The 20,062-nt window shown below is 42.3% G+C and overlaps 1 protein-coding gene across 1 annotated transcript in view; it reads right to left on the reverse strand.

Moving 5' to 3' along the window:
- COL11A2 (collagen type XI alpha 2 chain) overlaps positions 1–20,062 on the reverse strand; it is a 157,227-nt gene that overhangs the window by 72,390 nt on the left and 64,775 nt on the right. Inside the window, exons 2-4 of the mRNA XM_073641947.1 lie at positions 4,342–4,509; positions 4,056–4,266; positions 3,755–3,917 (exon numbers count right to left, since the gene is read on the reverse strand). Coding sequence (XP_073498048.1) covers positions 3,755–3,917; positions 4,056–4,266; positions 4,342–4,509 — 542 coding nt within the window. The remainder of the gene's footprint in view (positions 1–3,754; positions 3,918–4,055; positions 4,267–4,341; positions 4,510–20,062) is intronic.

Here is a 20,062-nt window from a genome sequence, read left to right on the forward strand (position 1 = left end):
AGTAATTATCTCCCCCAGTCCCAGGTCACTGTCTACAGTATCTCCTCCTGCACAGTGACTAATATCCAGCTGTCTTTGTGCCACTGCATGTGATACAGGTAGTATTTCAGCAAACACTACGTCCTTGCTTTAAAGGGGTTTTCCCACGAACGAAAGTTAATTTTAATCACTAGATCTTGGAATATTAATAACTTCCACAATTGGATGTGTTTAAAAAAAATGTTCCTGTGCTGAGATAATGTTATATATGTGCCCCTGCTGTGTACTGTGTAATGGAAGTGTCTGACTGTACAGGAACATGGTCTGATCATACCACATCTCCTGGGCAGGGGAGGAAGCAAAAGAGTATACAGACAGGACAGCAGGGGATCACAGCTGATTCTTTTTTTGAGGTAAAACATTTCACTGCCTGTTTTCAAACAATTTTTCACTTCAAAGAAAGAATCAGTTGTGATCCCATGCTAAAGTGTCTGTATACTCTTTTGCGTCCTCCCCAGCCCAGGAGCTGTAGTATGATCAGACCATGTTCCTGCACGGTCAGACACAGTCATTACACAGCAGGGGCACATTTATAAGATTATCTCATCACGGGAACCGTTTATTTAAATACATTAAATTGTGGAAGTTATTATTTTTCCAAGATCTATTGTTTAAAATTAACTTTTGTTCATGGGAAAACCCCTTTAAGCTTATGGACATATCTAAAATAATTTTTGTGGACCTTCTAACTACCCCTAACTTTGTTATTGGTGCTGATGTGCACCATAACGACTGGGTCCTCACCAGCCCCTCCTAGTAATCTATCAACCTGATCCGTGATATGTCGACCCCAAGCTCCAGGAGGACAACACACCATTCAACGTTCCTGGTCTTTATGACATATTGCCATATCTTACATAGTTAGCACACCGAGTTCAACCGAGGGAAGAAATTTATAAAGGGAACAGTGTTTAGGTACATCCATAATGCATGATTCAGTCTGCCCTAAACAGCAAGTCTTCTATATCATTAATAAATAAGTTGAATAATAGCAGACCTGGCACTGAACCTAGGGGGTCACCATTTATAACCGGACACCAGTCAGAGTAGCCATCATTCACGACAACTCTACGGATGAAGTTGCTCTTTGTGCCAGTTTTTGATCCACTTACAAACCTTACTTTCTAAGCCTATAGACCTTAAAGGGCATGTCCAGTGAAAAACAAGTTATCACCTTTCCATAGGATTGGTGATAACTTGTTGATCGGTGGGGGTCTGACTGCTGGGATCCTCAATGATTGGATGAAGTGGAACTTTTATCCTCGCTGGAATGGAGTGGCAGTGCACATACTTGATCGCCGCCATATTTATTCCCTATGGAGCAGCTAAACGCTACTCAGCTTCTTCCCGCAGCGGGTGTCTGACCTCTCACTGTATTTTGCAATGAGAATAAAAATACCCTGTTTTGCCGTTCCGTGCGGTTCCCAGCACTTGGACTCCCACCGATCAGCAAATTATCACTGGACAACCCCTCTAATTCACCTATTACGTGTCTTCGTGATACAATGTCAAATGGCTTTAAAAAAAACACTATATCATCCTCTTCCTTTCTTTCCACGTTTCTATTCACTTCTTTATAAAAAGTGTCTCAGGTTGGTTGGACAACTTCTGTCCTCAGTAAAATCATGATGGCGACCACTTGTAATATTATATGACACTCCCCCGGCAATGCTGCCCCTGTATTGACACCCCCTCATCTGCCAAACTAGTAAACTTGTTGGGATGCGCCAGATCAGCACTAGCCTCCCTAACGCTCTTCCCTCTACCCGGCCTTCTGTCACCCAGCTAGCTGCCTCATTGTCCTGCGCTTCCATGCTACCATCCTCCCCCCCACATCTACACCAATCATGGATGGCTATTCATCGTTATGTAATCATTTACATTTCCTGGTACATCACCGAATGCAGTAGAGAGCGCTATGGCCTCCGATTGTGACAACAGTCCCGTGTTTTTCGGGCTATTAGGTGCCTTTCAGCTCTTCTAAATATCAGGTCTCAGAGTCTGGAAGATTTTTTTCCCCACACTCTGGTGCCAGTTGGACAGGACATTTTCCAGTGGAGTCAGTGAGAGGCGCCAGGTCTGGACACAGAAAAGTACAGTAGAGACTCTGAGGGTCACCTGGCCGAGCTTCTGAGAAAGCGGACCTCTTACAGCCAGCCGAGGCTGGAGATGTGGAGTTTTTGTTACTGTAGGCGGTGGGCGCCAGCATCGTGCACAGGAATAATGGATAAAATGTCAAGTACAAGTTCAATCCCCAGCATGGGAGGACAGGAAAGGACAGTAGAGTTTTCCTTCTGTCACAGGGTTCTCCAGAAGGCGACATATTAAGTAAGAGGCTGAACGTCCCTGTAATATCACTGTCACAATAATTTTTTCCTATGAGAAGAAAGGAGCACTGCAGTAAAGGAGCGAAGCACTAAACCAGCGCTGGGGCCCCTTCATTCACAGGAGCACTGGTGTCCCAGCAGTTGGACTCCCATCGATAAGAAGAGATGATGTGTCCTAATGTTACAAATGTATTCTTATTAGGCAAAACTCCAATAAAAACTGAATATATGATGTAAGGAATTTGGCATAACAGTCATTAAAGGGGTTGTCTCATCATCAGGAATGGGTAATATTCCTAAGTGCTTGTAAAAACAAGAAAATTTGCAATTTACTTATTATTAAAAATCCTCCCCGTTGTCAAGAACAGAGGGATTTACATTTTTTTGTTCTATGCTCGTTCCCTAGGTTACCAGCCACAACTGCAGTCTATCAGAGGTGGCAGGTCTCCTAATCCAGAAGCATAGTGCTTACAAGCTTGTTCCACTAGAGCATACATGTCAAACTCTGGCCAAAAGGGTGGTTTAATTTTGCAAGCTACACCAGACCCACCATCCCTATGTGGGGCCATTATTCTGTATGGAGCACTATGTGGGGCCCATAACTCTGTATGGAGGACAATATTGGGCTTATAACTTTATATGCAGGACTGTGTGGGGCCCATAACTCTGTATGGAGGACTATGTGGGGCCCATAACTCTGTGTGGAGGACTATTTTGAGCTTATAACTGTGTATGCAGGACTATGTGGGGCCCATAACTCTGTATGGAGGACAATATTGGGCTTAGAACTTTGTATGCAGGACTATGTGGGGCCCATAACTCTGTATGGAGGACTATGTGGGGCCCATAACTCTGTATGGAGGACTATTTTGGGCTTATAACTGTGTATGCAGGACTATGTGGGGCCCATAACTCTGTATGGAGGACTTCGTAGGGTCATTATACTGTACGGAGGACTATGAGGGGCCATTATTCTGTATGGAGGACTTCATAGGGCCATTATACTGTATGGAGGACTATGAGGGGCCCATTATTCTGTATGGAGGACTGAGTGGGGCCCATTACACTGTATATTGGTTGGCCCGCGACTGTGTCCAAGTTTTTCATTTCGGCCCTCTGTATGTTTGAGTTTGACATCCCTGCACTAGAGCTTCTAAGGCTGCTCTTAAGCTTGCCAGGATCTCTGGGTCCAACCACCTTCAGCGCCTCTGTGCTGCTCCGATATTACGGAGGCAAAGCCGCTGGTCTGAACTGTCAATCAATCCAGAGTGCATCGCTCCCCAGTAATCAGTAAGTTTGGACTCTGGGGAGCGGTGAACTTCTGAAGAAAAGATGAGATAACCCTTTTAAGAGATGAATCGTGTCCGTCTCCCCCACTTCTCTCTCACCTCAAATGACTCTTCATCCAGAATTCGGGTCCCAAACACAGTGATCCCTTTGGTGTCCACAACGGGCTTGTTCCCTCGGGGCAGTGGCTTAGTAATCTTCTTCTTACAGTCCAGTATTAAGGTGACCGATTTCTTCTGTACACTTAGAGCTATTCGGTGCCATCTGGATCAGAAGAATAGAGATGTGACCAAGAGGAGAAGAAAAGGAAGGAAGAAAGATGCGGAGAGAAGGGAGGCTGAAGAGGAGGAGACGGAAGAAGACGTCAATTGGAGTGAAGGTACCAAAGATATATTTACTGACTTTCCATCGGCCAAATTGACCCCGCTAAAGATTGGGTAGTCTTCAGGGGCTGGTTTTCCAGTCTGATCCTCATAGAGAAAAACAGGAGAGCGTCCTAACTCCACCCCGAGCTGCTGGACTCCTTGCTCATTGTAGATGGACAGGAGGAATGACTGCAAGCCACTCTTAGCCCGTACCAGCGCCATGACTGAAAAGTCCTCTGGGAATTTACCTGTACAGTAACAAAGGTATTAGCTCTGCAGACAAGACCTTCATCTCCCTCTCATGACCGTGTGGCTGTACCTACCTGGGAAGAGCTGCCGCGTTGGGGCGCTGATCTGAGCTTGCTTGGATATCTTGTAGGCCACATCTCCACCAGTGCTTGAACGTCGGGCTGGGCAGAAACCAGGGATCCGCTTTACACCCTCAGGTTGGGTCTGAAATTGGAGGCCCTTTAATACATCCACGGGGTCAGCTATGAGAAGAGGTCAAAGGGGAGGTTAACATATAGGGGCAGCATTGGGGCAAAGGTTTTACTAACAATATGGGCATTTTATCAACAATTGTGACTTACAATGAATATAGGGGATTAGGAATTAATAAGAAGTATATAATGTACCTGGTAATGTCTATAAGTCATGACACAGCATTGGAGTTGGTGGACAGGAGCTGGAGAACCGACTGATGGCACTCGTGACACTTCTTTTGATTCGCTGGCCTCACACAGCGTCACATGTAAGTCACATCAATGATGTCGCACCAGGTCGGCGGATCAAAAGAAGAGCCGTGAACGCTGCCAGGTAAGAGGCCGTTCTCAGAGCTCCGGTCCAGCAGCCATATTACCGACATGGCCAGCGGACTGGGATGTGTGAGTCCATTGGCACCAACTCTGCACAAAAACCATTAGTTATAATTCACATGTGATGGAAAATAATCTGTGATGATTCTTTTGCAGATTTTTTAGCAGATTTAACCATTTGCAGAGCAAAAGAGCAGAAACTGCAGAGAAACTGCACAATATTTTATCATGGGGCAGATCTAAAAATCTGCACCGCAGGTCAGTTTCCACACAGAAATTATCTGCAGCGTGTAGATTACATTCTTGACATCTCACTCACTTTGCTGCTACTGAAATCTGCTGCAGATTTTCTATTCTCACATCTGAAAGGAAAATCTGCAACAAATCAACTCTGTGTGAACACGGCCTCATTATTAATATGAATCCAATAATTTCAGGTGATGCTGACAGTCCTGGTCTTGCTGAGTATAGAACTGACAGTCCTGGTACTCCTGTGTATAGAGCTGACAGTCCTGGTCCTGCTGAGTATAGAAATGACAGTTCTGGTCCTGCTGAGTACAGAGCTGACTGACAGTCCTGGTTCTGCTGAGTATAGAAATGACAGTCCTGGTCCTGCTGAGTATAGAGCTGACAGTCCTGGTCCTGCTGAGTACAGAGCTGGCAGTCCTGGTCCTGCTGAGTACAGAGCTGGCAGTCCTGGTCCTGCTGAGTACAGAGCTGGCAGTCCTGGTCCTGCTGAGTATAGAGCTGACAGTCTTGGCCCTGCTGAGTACAGAGCTGACAATCCTGGTCCTGCTGACTACAGAGCTGACAGTCCTGGTCCTGCTGAGTACAGAGCTGACAGTCCTGGTCCTGCTGAGTACAGAGCTGACAGTTCTGGTCCTGCTGAGTATAGAAATGACAGTCCTGGTCCTGCTGAGTACAGAGCTGACAGTCCTGGTCCTGCTGAGTATAGAAATGACAGTCCTGGTCCTGTTGACTACAGAGCTGACAGTTCTGGTCCTGCTGAGTACAGAACTGACAGTCCTGGTCCTGCTGAGTATAGAGCTGACAGTCCTGGTCCTGCTGAGTACAGAGTTGACAGTCCTGGTCCTGTTGAGTATAGAGCTGACAGTCCTGGCCCTGCTGAGTACCGAGCTGACAGTCCTGGCCCTGCTGAGTACAGAGCTGACAGTCCTGGTCCTGCTGAGTATAGAAATGACAGTCCTGGTCCTGCCGCGAACAAAGCTGACAGTCCTGGTCCTGCTGAGTACCGAGCTGACAGTCCTGGTCCTGCTGAGTACCGAGCTCACAGTCCTGGCCCTGCTGAGTACTGAGCTGACAGTCCTGGCCCTGCTGAGTACAGAGCTGACAGTCCTGGTCCTGCTGAGTACAGAGCTGACAGTCCTGGTCCTGCTGAGTACCGAGCTGACAGTCCTGGCCCTGCTGAGTACAGAGCTGACAGTCCTGGCCCTGCTGAGTACAGAGCTGACAGTCCTGGTCCTGCTGAGTACAGAGCTGATAGTCCTGGTCCTGCTGAGTACCGAGCTGACAGTCCTTGTCCTGGTAGTATACCTGAGTACAAAGCTGCGTTCTCATCTACAATTAAAGATGAGTTCACACAGGACAAAGGTAAAATCCATATCAGATGACTGTAGAGGAAAAGTGAATGATTTTAATGTCTCTGGACTGGTTTTGTCATTGACCATTGATCTAAATGATGGGACAAAATTTAAAAACTTGTCAACCCTGGAAAACTGAACACTATGATCTGTCGAGTCTGAATATGTAGCTGAATATGTCGCTCAGTCAGGACAAAGGAAAATCAAATTGCCTTGTGAAAGACAGCACTGAATTATGTGATAGGATTAGTGGAGCATTGCATCTAGATATGTACAGTATATAGCACTAAAACATGACATTTAGACAAATAGTTATAAATCATTACCACTAAAATTGCAAACCCTGCTTCACGCCGTCATTCTGCAGAGCATTGCACCTACATACACACAGCTTCCTAGCAATGCACACAGGAGAAGAGCTGCACAGTTCTGGTGAGAAGCATCAAAGAGGAATAAACTGCAGGACACAGAATTCATGAATCTCCATTATGTACTTAAATAGAGAGACATTTTCAGGGAGCCAAGAGGCACAGTAATCACGCCTCAATATATACGGTGCCTCAAGCAGAATTACAGAGGTTCGCAGTCTCACAGGTGTCTGGAAGCCGTGCGGCTGAGAGAATGGAAATTGGCGAATGTAAATATTTCACGGTGAAAATGCCAGCAGCGTCTGTTATATCCATTCAGCCCTTACTGCAACCTCCCCCGAAATCCAGTAAATTCATCCTCCACATACAGAAGAAAGTACTGCACACACACTGTAGTATATATACACTCATGGCCGAAAATGTTGGCACCCTTGAGATTGTTCCAGAAAGTGAAGTATTTTTCCCAGAAAATTATTACAATTCCACATGTTTTGTTATACTCATGTTTATTTCCTTTGTGTTTATTGGAACAACACAAAAAACTGAGAAAAAAAATGAAAATTGGACATAATTTCATACAAAACCCCAAAAATGGGAAGTACAAAATTGTTGGCTCCTTTCCAAAATTGTGGGTAAACAATTTTGTTTCAAGCATGTGATGCTCATTCACACTCACCTGTGGCAAGTAACAGGTGTGGGCAATATGAAAATCACACCTGAAAACAGATCAAAATTATGTGTCTGTGTGTGCCACACTAAGCATGGAGAACAGAAAGAAGAGAAGAGAACTGTCTGAGGACTTGAGAACCAAAATTGTTGAACAATCTCAAGGTTACAAGTCCATCTGAAGAGATCTGGATGTTCCTTTGTCCACGGACCGCAACATAATCAAGAAGTTTACAACCCATGGCACTGTGACTAATCTCCCTGGATGTGGACGGCAGAGAAAAATCGCTGAAAAGTTGCAACGCAAGATAGTGCGGATAGTGGATAAGCAGCCCTAATCAAGTTCCAAAGAAATACAAGCTGTCCTGCAGGTTTAGGGTGCATCAGTGTGAGCGCAAATGTTATGACTGTACCCTAACAATCACACGGGGATAAACAAACCAGGGGAGATGTTAAACCTGCACACCACAGGTTCATATACAGACTAGGAAAATCGCTAACCTGATCCTGATTTGTGGCTGCCTGACCGCGAAAGTTGGCACCCAAAAATTACGTAATGGCACCCCCAGTCAACATTAGCTGACCATGAGTGTCCTTAACTGCACCCTCAACCATACACGGAGTGTAACCCAAAACAACAATAGAATGGAGTGCACACAGACAGAGGGTGAGACACAGGGCTAATGACGTTTTCACACAGTTATACAGTGCAGACCAAAAGTTTGGACACACCTTCTCATTTAAAGATTTTTCTGTATTTTCATGACTATGAAAATTGTACATTCACACTGAAGGCATCAAAACTATGAATTAACACATGTGGAATTATATACTTAACAAAAAAGTGTGAAACAACTGAAAATATGTCTTATATTCTAGGTTCTTCAAAGTAGCCACCTTCTGCTTTGATGACTGCTTTGCACACTCTTGGCATTCTCTTGATGAGCTTCAAGAGGTAGTCACCAGAAATGGTCTTCCAACAATCTTGAAGGAGTTCCCAGAGATGCTTAGCACTTGTTGGCCCTTTTGCCTTCACTCTGCGGTCCAGCTCACCCCAAACCATCTCGATTGGGTTTAGGTCTGGTGACTGTGGAGGCCAGGTCATCTGGCGTACCACCCTATCACTCTCCTTCTTGGTCAAATAGCCCTTACACAGCCTGGAGGTGTGTTTGGGGTCATTGTCCTCTTAATAAATGATGGTCCAACTAAACGCAAACCTTTAAAAAGGGTGCATCAAACTTTAGAAAAATCTTTAAATGAGAAGGTGTGTCCAAACTTTTGGTCTGTACTGTACATGAAAGACGAAAGAAAAAGAAATTAACCCAAAAAGACCTGCGTTATACGTGAAAACGCCCAGACCCTGAATGTAACAAAATAGGAAAAAAGCTAAGAAGGGGAATATGCAAACAAACCACAGGATAAGCAATAGAGAAAACCTCAGCAAGATAATCCTTCACTTGCAAGGTGCAAGCTGAGTATAAATAGCCCATCCCAAGAAGTGATAGGACAGAACCAAATTGGGAAGTGAGAGACACCTGAATAGAAGCAAGCTGTCATGCTCCTGGTCCTGGGTTCAAACCCTTGAGCCTGTGTTTTGTTGTTGGCTTCTCTGCCCGCCAAGCCACAGCAGACACTCCTTTCCTCTGGTTGTTTAGGTTCTGTTATTCTGGCTGAAGTCCATTTAGCATAACACAGGTGTTTTAATTTGGCTGCCCTATCACCTTTCGGGTGCGGCTTTATATTTTGTCTCCCTGCTGCCATTTCCTGCTGGTGATAGTCTCTTTTGGATGTCCAACCATTCTGCTGTAGTTTAAAGTCAGTCAGTGAAATTCCAGAAAGGGTTTATCTGTTTGCTGTTTCTGTTCTGTACTCTGCACCTATCGTCTTCTTCTTTTTAGCAAGTAGGCTGCTTATTATCTAACAGTATGTACTTTATTCTGTATTTCGTTATTTACTTTACTCACTCCTGGATCTCTTTCTATTTGAGCACATTTTCCCTTTTGTTGGTAATTCACACTCTGCTCTGCCCTCCGGTTATTTAGGAGGAACACGAAGCGCTTGACGGCCTTCCAGGCAGCATAGGTCTGAGTTGCCTTCTTCTAGTCTTTGGTTAGGGATATCTCTGCTCACGTAGGAACCACTATGGACTACGGGGTCAGGATCTCTATCCTGTACAGGAACTGGCAGGGTCAGTTGCAGTTTTTTAGCTTTACCTATTTTCCCGTATGAGTGGTTACACAATCATAACACAAACCAAAGAAAGGAAAAGACAAAAAAAACAACATTGGAAGCTGGACAGAAAACAAACTGGCTGTGGCTCAGCAGAAAGGGAAACCGACCACGCAGTAAGAGGTCACCGGATCGAGTCCTGAAACCGAGGCATGACAGCGAACTATCCGTCAACATTTGAATGAAATGAAATGCTATGTCAGGAGACCCAGAAGGACACCACTGCTTTCCACAGTGTTGGAATAATACTTATTATTGTATATATTGCATCAACTAGCATATACTCCCATTTAATAGTGGAAATAGTGTTATATTGGCAATAATACACTGTTAATAAAGAAAAACAAAACAGGAAGTTCCTGCTCACTGTGTGTGTAGCTGGAGCACATTTTACTTTCACTCTGCAAACTGACAGATAATATGCTAGTATCCTAAACTATAAGAAATACCAGTTGTAAGCTGTGTTATTTTTGTTCCTGAATAAATATATATTCACTGTTGAACGGATGGACATTATAGAGATTATTCTGCCAACCCAAAGACCCAAAGAACAGCCCAGAGGACAGAGAACAAGTTTACTAAGAAGTAGATCAAAGATGGCCATTGGCAGCAACTCTGTGAAGTTCACAGTGCTAAATCTGACTACCCAGAACAACCAATCCTGGAAATTCAAGATAAAGATGTTGCTGATAAGAGAAGGTATGTGGAAATACACTCAGGAGTCTAGACCTGACCCACTACCAGAAGACTGGGTACAGAAGGATCAAAAAACACAAAGCACTATCTCCCTCAGTATAGATGATGATCAGATTGTGCATGTACTGTATATAAATGTGAAATTACAAAAGAAATGTGGGAAGAGCTGCACAAAGTGCATGACAGATAAATCTCAGCAATAAGCTCTATTTAATGAAAAAGCTACCTCAGTCTAGGCTAAATAAGGGCTAAGATATGCAGGATTACACAAGAAATACTCTAGAAATTGAGGAGTGCCTGCGGGGTATTGGGTTAGATCTAAAGCATACATGTCAAACTCTGGCTTGTGGGCCAAATCTGGCCCACAAGGTGGTTTTATTTGGCCCGCTACACCAGAACCACCACTCCTATGTTGGGCCATTATTCTGTATAGAGGACTATGTGAGGCCCGTTATTCTGTATAAAGGACTATGTGGGGCCCATTATTCTGCATGGGGGACTATGTGGGGCCCATTATTCTGTATGGAAGACTATGCGGGGCCCATTTGTCACGCAAGGTGTGGGAAAGACTAAGTGCAACACAGAGGGAAGAGGGAAAGGGAGCCCAGACACTAGGGAAAGGGGGGAGTGGAGACCTCCTAGTCTGGTCTATAGTCACCCTGTCTCAACTACCATCCCTATATTGGCTCTGCACCAATCGCCACATGCGTGCTTCGCCCTGACTTTCCCTGGTGTATGGCTAATTTTAGGGATGGGAGGAGATGAGCACTAGTCAATCTCCACTACACTCTATAGACAACAAGGGTAGACAAACGGGGGAATTGCTTAGCTTTAGACGACTCCAAATGCGCACACGGCCTCAAGCTCCAGAGAGGACGAAGTACTGCTCTTGCTAAAGCCTCACAAGTAGAAATGAATATAACCGGCACCTCCCTCTCAGACACACCAGGTATTTATACACCCAGGCAGGGAGCTAATTAGCCAGAGGGAGGTAGCTGCTAGGTCCTAGAGACAGCCTCTCATGTAAGAAGATGTCTGTAATGCCAAACGTAGAGATCTAGTGCAACCAACTGCAGGGTGACTGTCTGTCATCTCTGATACACCCGTGACACCATTATTCTGTATGGAGGACTATGTGGGCCCATTATACTGTATACTGGTTGGCCCGTGACCTTGTCCAAGTTTTTCATTTCGGTCCTCTGTGTGTTTGAGTTTGACATCCCTGATCTAAAGGATTTCCAAGTTGATGCACTACAACTAAGCGGTCTACCAGAAAGCTATGACACACTTGTAACTGCACTAGATGTGCTCCCAGATTATGAGTTTAAATTAGAGTATGTCAGAGGAAAGCTTATAGATGAGTATAAGCGAAAGAGAGAAAACATAAGCAGCAGTGGGGTATTCAAAACAGAATCCGCTTTAAAAACCCAAGATCTACCCAAAAATAAAAGTTATTTGAAGAAAACGCATGAGTGTTTTGTCTGCACGAAATCCGGGCACCTAAAATCTGACTGCAGAGTCTGGAAAGCTAGAATGAATCGACTGAGAAAAAAAAAAAATCATCAAAGAGTTAAAAGCATCATTACTGAAAAATATGACACTTCAAGTACTGAAGCTGCGTTTAATGTTAAAGCAAGTACATCAACGCATGTATGGTGTATAGACTCTTGAGCAACTAGTCATATGACAAATGACAGAAGCTTCTTCTCTAACCTTGACCAAAATAAGTCAGAGAAAGTGATCTTGGCTAATAGTAAGTATATGAATTCAGAGGCAATAGGAGATGGTTACATTAATTGTCAAGTCTTCCCAACACAAAGCAGTAAGATCCCAGTAGAAACGTGCTCTATGTCCCTAGTCTTGAAAGCAATGTGTGAAGAAACTCACACGACAAGGAAATTAAGTTATACAGTTATATGAAAAAGTTTGGGCACCCCTATTAATCCTAAGCTTAATGTTTTATAAAAATTGGTGTTTTTGCAACAGCTATTTCAGTTTGATATATGTAATAACTGTTGGACACAGTAATGTTTCTGCCTTGAAATGAGGTTTATTGTACTAACAGAAAATGTGCAATCTGCATTCAAACAAAATTTGACAGGTGCATAAGTATTGGCACCTCACCAGAAAAGTGACATTAATATTTAGTAGATCCTCCTTTTGCAAAAATAACAGCCTCTAGTCGCTTCCTGTAGCTTTTAATGATTTCCTGGATCCTGGATGAAGGTATTTTTGACTATTCCTCTTTACAAAACAATTCCAGTTCAGTTAAGTTTGATGGTTGCCGAGCATGGACAGCCCTCTTCAAATGATCCCACAGATGTTCAATGATATTCAGGTCTGGGGACTGGGATGGCCATTCCAGAACATTGTAATTGTTCCTCTGCATGAATGCCTGAGTAGATTTGGAGCGGTGTTTTGGATCATTGTCTTGCTGAAAGATCCATCCCCTGCGTAACTTCAACTTTGTCACTGATTCTTGAACATTATTGTCAAGAAGTTGCTGATACTGAGTGGAATCCATGCGTCCCTCAACTTTAACAAGATTCCCGGTGCCGGCATTGGCCACACAGCCCCAAAGCATGATGGAACCTCCACCAAATTTTACTGTGGGTAGCAAGTGTTTTTCTTGGAATGCTGTGTTTTTTTGACGCCATGCATAACGCCTTTTTGTATGACCAAACAACTCAATCTTGGTTTCATCAGTCCACAGGACCTTCTTCCAAAAAGAAATTGGCTTCTCCAAATGTGCTTTTGCATACCTCAGCCGACTCTGTTTGTGGCGTGCTTGCAGAAACGGCTTCTTTCGCATCACTCTCCCATACAGCTTCTCCTTGTGCAAAGTGCGTTGCATAGCTGACCGATGCACAGTGACACCATCTGCAGCAAGTTGATGCTGCAGCTCTCTGGAGGTGGTCTGAGGATTGTCCTTGACTGATCTCACCATTCTTCTTCTCTGCCTTTCTGATGTTTTTCTTGGACTGCCACTTCTGGCCTTAACAAGAACTGTCCCTGTGTTCTTCCATTTCCTTACTATGTTCCTCACAGTGGAAACTGACAGGTTAAATCTCTGAGACAGCTTTTTGTATCCTTCCCCTGAACAACTATGTTGAATAATCTTTGTTTTCAGATCATTTGATAGTTGTTTTGAGGAGCCCATGATGTCACTCTTCAGAGGAGATTCAAACAGGAGAACAACTTGCAAGTGGCCACTTTAAGTAGCTTTTCTCATGATTGCATACACCTGGCTATGAAGTTCAAAGCTCAATGAGGTTACAAAAGCAAAAAAAGGGCTTTAGTAAGTCAGTAAAAAGTAGGTAGAAGTATTTAAAACAAGAAAATGATAAGGGTGCCCATACTTATGCACCTGTCAAATTTTGTTTGAATGCAGATTGCACATTTTCTGTTAGTACAATAAACCTCATTTCAAGGCAGAAACATTACTGTGTCCAACAGTTATTACATATATCAAACTGAAATAGCTGTTGCAAAAACACCAAGTTTTATAAAACATTAAGCTTAAGATTAATAGGGGTGCCCAAACTTTTTCATATAACTGTATGTAACGATGGCAGCTGTATCATCTCAAAAGAAGGTCACACACGGGCAGAAGGAAAAATCAAAGATCAGTTGTACCAGCTAAAATGCAAGGAAAGTGTATACACTGCTAAACATGAAGAGCACAAGAATTGTATCCATGTATGGCACAGGCGTCTTACACATAGAGACCCAGAAGCAAAAAGAAAGTTAGTTGAAAATCAACTTGCTGATGGTATTACAGTAGATCTGTGTAATCAGACAATGAAATGTACTAGCTGTCTTAAAGAGAAAATGTCAAGAAAATCCTTTCCTAAGAATTTTACTACAAAATCAGAACAGCTTATGGACTTAATACACACAGATGTTTGTGGCCCAATGAGTACTCAAATTCATGGAAAGAACAGATATTTTCTCACATTTATTAATGATTATTCAAGATATACAGTTGTCTATCTGCTTCACATCAATGATGAAGTTCTGGAGAAACTTGAAATATATCTTGCTGAAGTACCATTTTTTTGGACTATAAGACGCACTTTTTTTCCCTAAATTTGGGGGCAAAAATGGTGGTGCGTCTTATAATCTGAATGTAGCTTACAGGGGGTAAAGGGGCGGCTGCAGTAGAGCAGGGTCCCAGGACGTCCAGGAGGCAGGGTCGTTGCTGCAGGAAGTTGGCGGTGGCGGCAGGAGCGGGCCCCAGGTTGAGAGAAGAGAGTGTTTGGTCGGTGCGAAGCTACGGCGGGCTCCCGGCTTTTACAAAATGTCAGCGGAGTCCCCGCACTTCCCATCATTTTCACTGTGGTAGACTTCGGGAAAATGGCAGCCAGAGGCAGCGCATGTGCAGACTGAGATGTTGTCTCCCAAAACCTTGTCCACCGATATCTCAATCAGCGCATGCGCCGCCTCCAGAGGCCATTTTCCCGTGGTCCTGCGCAGTGAAAACTATGAAAAGTGCAGGGACTCTGCTAACATTTTGTAAAAGCCCAGAGCCCGCTGCAGCCTCACACGACCAAATACCCCATCCTACCAGCCCAGGGTCCGCAGGATCGCCCCACTCCTGCCGCGACCAGCTTCCTGCATCAGCCGCTCAGCTTCCTGGGACCCCGCTCCACCGCAGCTGCGCCCTCCTTGTATGCTGCTGTAAAAGTGGACAATTAGACTCACTACCATTTCATTAAAAAAAAATCCTATTTTTATCACCAAAATTTGGGGTGCATCTTATGGTCCGGTCCGCAAGATACAATATATAACAAATCCGCAAAATACGATATATAACAAATTTTGGAGAATGCAAAAAATTCTACATGCAGATAATGAAACTGAATATACAAGTAATAAAACACAAAGCATTTTAAAGAAAAATAGAATGGTGTTTCAGACCACTTCACCGTACAACCCTGAACAAAATGGTGTAGCAGAAAGAAGGAACCGGACACTGTGAAAAAGTTGAAGAAGTATGCTATTTGACGCAGATTTGCCAACAACATATTTGGGTGAAGCAATCATGACAGCTTGCTATCTTCAAAACAGATTACCAGGTAAAGCTACTGAGTAAAACTCCATTTGATCAATGAACAGCAAGACGCCTGAACTAAAACACATAAGAATATTCAAAATGCAAAACAAAACCGGCCTACTTAAAGCGGCACTTCCATAAATATACGAGCCCAATAAAAAAGGAAGCTGAATGCAGCCAAATATTAAAATTAGTAAATTTTTATTAATTCATAATAGACAATTAAAATACTTAAAAGGGGAGAAATAACAAAGAAACCTCATACATCCAGGTAACAGCAACCATATCAATAATTAGTGCTGAGGGGTATATTCACTGATGCAACAAGTAAGGAATTTTTTTCAAAACCAGTATATAAGTTATGACATCCAGATAGAGTATCAATGTGGTCTAATAATTAGTCTAGATTCCCATAGCAGGTAAACAGTGATCTTTGCCACAAGATACATATGAAAATGTACATATAAGAATTAATAATACAGTAATAACATAGATATCAATATTTTATAGAATAATATATGGTAATTAGAACGGAAAGTGCACTAACAATAGTATACACAACTGAATGTGGTATCCAATGGAGAATATAACCATGTGGGGCTAGAGAACCCAACCCAATATTATCCTGATTGTTTGTATAGAAGTTAGACCCAACTGATGCAGGGCTATACAGATCTCAAAACACACCACATATACAATATACTCATCTGTACAACCTGGAAGGAGCGAGGACAGGTACCCCAACGCGCGTTTCACGTTAGCTTCTTTGGGGGGGGGAATAAAGCTAAACACACGTTGGGGTACCTGTTCTCACTCCATCCAGGTTGTACAGAAGAGTATAACTCAGAAAGGATAGAGAAACCCAGAAAGGATAGAGAATCCTGCACCCAGAAACTAACAAGGTCACAATAAGCAGAGATGTAATGATTGATGAGAACTTTGTGTCCCTCAAGGTTCATGACATCATACAAGTAGTCCAGCTGAAGCAACAACAATCTCAGTCACAATTTCAAAATAACAAGAAAAAAGATGTAGAAGTTTGGTTAGGTTCTTCAACCGCTGAAAAAGCAACAGAAAAATCAGGTGAACCTGAAGTCAGGAGATCGTCAAGATCAAAAAAGGGTATACCAGCTAAGAGTCTATCCTACTTTGTCAAAACACTTAACCAAAAGAAGTATAGGAAACTGGAACATATCAGTTAAAAATGTAACAATCTTTATTTAGACAATCAATAAAAACTTTCAACAAATTTAAATACGAAATAAAAAGGGAGAAAGAAGCAACACCAAAGTGCCACGTCTGTGCAAGGAGTATACAATAATAAAGGCAAAGATAAATCCAGGCTTTAGGCAAAAAGAAGGCTATCAATCTGAATATGGTCAAATGTGAAACAAACTAACCTGTCTCACTATATCGATTTGTTTCTTCAGAAGGATGTTGTCCAACTTGCTTCCCATATTCGGGATTCATCCCATTTAATTATGGAATTGAAAAAACTTCCACTCATTCGCACTGCATTTTCTTTACACTAGATGTAAGTGCTCTATATCCTAACACCGATCATCAATTGGGTTTGACTGCTGTGGATTTTTTTCTGAATCAAGGGGATGAGATTTGCGCCCAGTTACGCTAATCTATTCATGGGGTATTCAAATCCCTTCATATTGGACAGTCCCCTCTGCCGGTAGGTCACATCCTATTTTACAAACATTTTATAGACGATTTAATATTCATCCTGACTGGTACTCGTGATGAGGCCCAAACATTTATCAACAATCTGAATAATAATACATGGGGGCTAGAATTTACATCCACTTTTGCGGAAAACCATATTGAGTTTCTGGATCTAATCATCTCCAAAAATCAGGATGGGGAGGTATACACTTCCACTTTTTTCAAAAAGGTGGACGTGAACAATTACTTAAAATTTTCTAGCGGTCACCTCCCCAAGTGGATAAAAAATGCCCCTTATGGACAATACTGGTGTATTTGGAAAAATTCTACGAAAGATGAGGACTTCTGTAAAGAATCCCTCATTTGAATTAAAGATTTAGGAAAAAAGGTTATTAGAAAAGAATCCTGAAGGATGCTTATAATAAAACAAGGAATCTCCAACAGATTGATTGTTTGAACAAAATAAGAAATAGGGGGATGGGAATGAAAATGTCCAATGAATCTGCTGGGGACAGTATATTTAGATACAGCTTCGTGACAACATTTGGTAGGTCGCATAGAATAGTCAAGAACCTTTTAAAAAAAGTAATGGTTTATTTTGGGGAATGATCCAGTCCTGACGGTGGATACACCCAAAAACCCTAGCATTGTGTTCAGAAGGAACACGAGTTTGAAAAATCTTATTGCCTCTATTAGGGTTAACGGTAAGGATGAACCTTCCAAGAATCTCTTAATGAATCCTGAACGCAGGGGTATGTTTAAGTGTAGAAACAAGTGTCTATGCTGCAAAATGTTGAAACATGGATGTACCGACTTTAAATCAAGGGTGACTGGAGAAACTTTTAAGGTTTACCAACATATGACCTGTGGTACGTCATTCGCTGTTTGCCTGTTGGAATGTGGGTGCGATCTCCAATATGTGGGACGCACCGCGCCGCAGGTTCACAGTAGAATGGACGGCCGCAGGCACAACATCAAAAGTGCAGTAACCAACCCATAGCCTGTTGAGGCATTTTCTAAGGTATCACCAAAAAAGACCTGATAATTGCCCATTCTTGAACATATACCTGAGACCAGTCCGGATCGGATACAAAGGCTGAATAACAGAGAACCCTTCTGGATATAGAAGTTGTCTACTTTGCATCCAGAGGGTTTGAATATTAGCATTGAGCACACTCATTCATTGAACATCATACAACTTAGCTAGGTTAGGTTCTGAATATTAATAATATTACATTTATGGGTTCTGTTTAGAAACATAAATAAGTCCAGCCAAATAATATTTGAATATTTGCTCTGCAGATATCCATCGCCCATCCTTTTTTGTTTTTTACTTTTTAAATGGCGACATTGAAGAGGACTTGTACATAACTGAAACTGAAGGTTATATCAAAGAAGGTGAAGAGAATTTCAAATGTAAACTACAAAAATCTCTCTATGGTCTTAAGCAATCGGCAAGAGCATTGAAGACCAAAATGAAAAAAGTCTTATTGGAAGAAGGTTTTAAAACAGGTCAAGGAGATCCGTGCTTATACACAAAATGTACATACAGAAGGTGGATGTACATTCTCTAATATGTGGACAATGTGATTATGGTTCATCAAGAGGAAACAGAAATTGCAAAGTGACATATTATGTAGGAATCCAGGTCCAAAGAATATTTTCTGCCTTGTTTGCGTATTTGAAAAATAGAGCATGTCACTTCTTTCAGAGTTTCTGCGGCAGAAAACGCACCTGCGTTTTTGCTGCGTATTTTTCACCCATAGGAAGTAATGGGTGGTCAAAAATACGCAGCAAATACGCTCGTTTTTTACGCAGCTGTTTTCCTGCCAGAGAAAAGTTATCAGCAGATTTTCAGCAGAAAAAAACACAACGTATGTGAACATACGTTGATAACACAGCTTACAACTGGTATTTTTTATAGCTTAGGACCTAAACTATAAAAAATACCAGTTGTAAGCTGTGTAATCTTTGTTCCTGAATAAATATATATTCACTGTTGAATGGCTGGACAGTACAGAGATTAATCCGCTGCCAACACACAGAGACATTAAAAAAGCTAGACTGCAGCTTGTCAAAATGCAAGTGAGTAAGACAAAATCCTTCTGGGAAAGCATCTTGTGGACAGATGAGATCAAGATAGAGCTTTTTGGTAAAGCACAACATTCTACTGTTTCCCGAAAATGGAATGAGGCCTACAAAGAAACGAACACAGTAACTACAGTCAAATATGGTGGAGGTTCAAATATGTTTTGGGGTCGTTTTGCTGCCTCTGACACTGGGCGCCTTGACTGTGTGCAAGGCATCAAGAAATATGAAGATTAGCAAAGGATTTGGATTCACAATGTAGTGCCCAGTGCTCAGAAAGTTGGGTTTGTGTTCTGGGAGAAATAGATCATTATCTGGAACAATTTCAAGGGCGCCAATAATTTCAGCCATGAATGTATAACCTATATAAGAATATCAGAGGCCAACATGTATATAGAAAAAAATGCAAATTTTATTAACATCAAAAAACTAAAACATATAATGTGAGATGAACATGTCCTTCCACTCCATGAATCAGAAAAGTAGGAGCCAAAAAACACAGGGGTGAGTATCCCTTTAAATATCCAAATAAGCACATGGAGTCATCATCAGCAAAGAGGGCTATGTTTGTGAAGATGTCAGATCATGTCATAATAATCCATCTATTGGAACATAATACGTCTATGGGATGAATGCAAATAGCTAAAACCATACAAACATCCTGAAGTTAATATAAAGTACTACAAATAGGTTGTATCAGTACATGAATTTTTGCATTGGTTCTAAGGTTAGTAAATAGTAGCCTTTCCATACAGTTGCTCACTGGTGTCAGTCTATTGCACCAATCTCATATACATAATCCCTTGGTACACAGCATCTCTAAGAGACAATGCACTGATGATTGCACTAAT

Source organism: Phyllobates terribilis, unplaced genomic scaffold (assembly GCF_046119375.1).
Source record: "Phyllobates terribilis strain yellow unplaced genomic scaffold, ASM4611937v1 Scaffold_7__3_contigs__length_470593459, whole genome shotgun sequence".
Lineage (NCBI taxonomy): Eukaryota > Metazoa > Chordata > Amphibia > Anura > Dendrobatidae > Phyllobates > Phyllobates terribilis.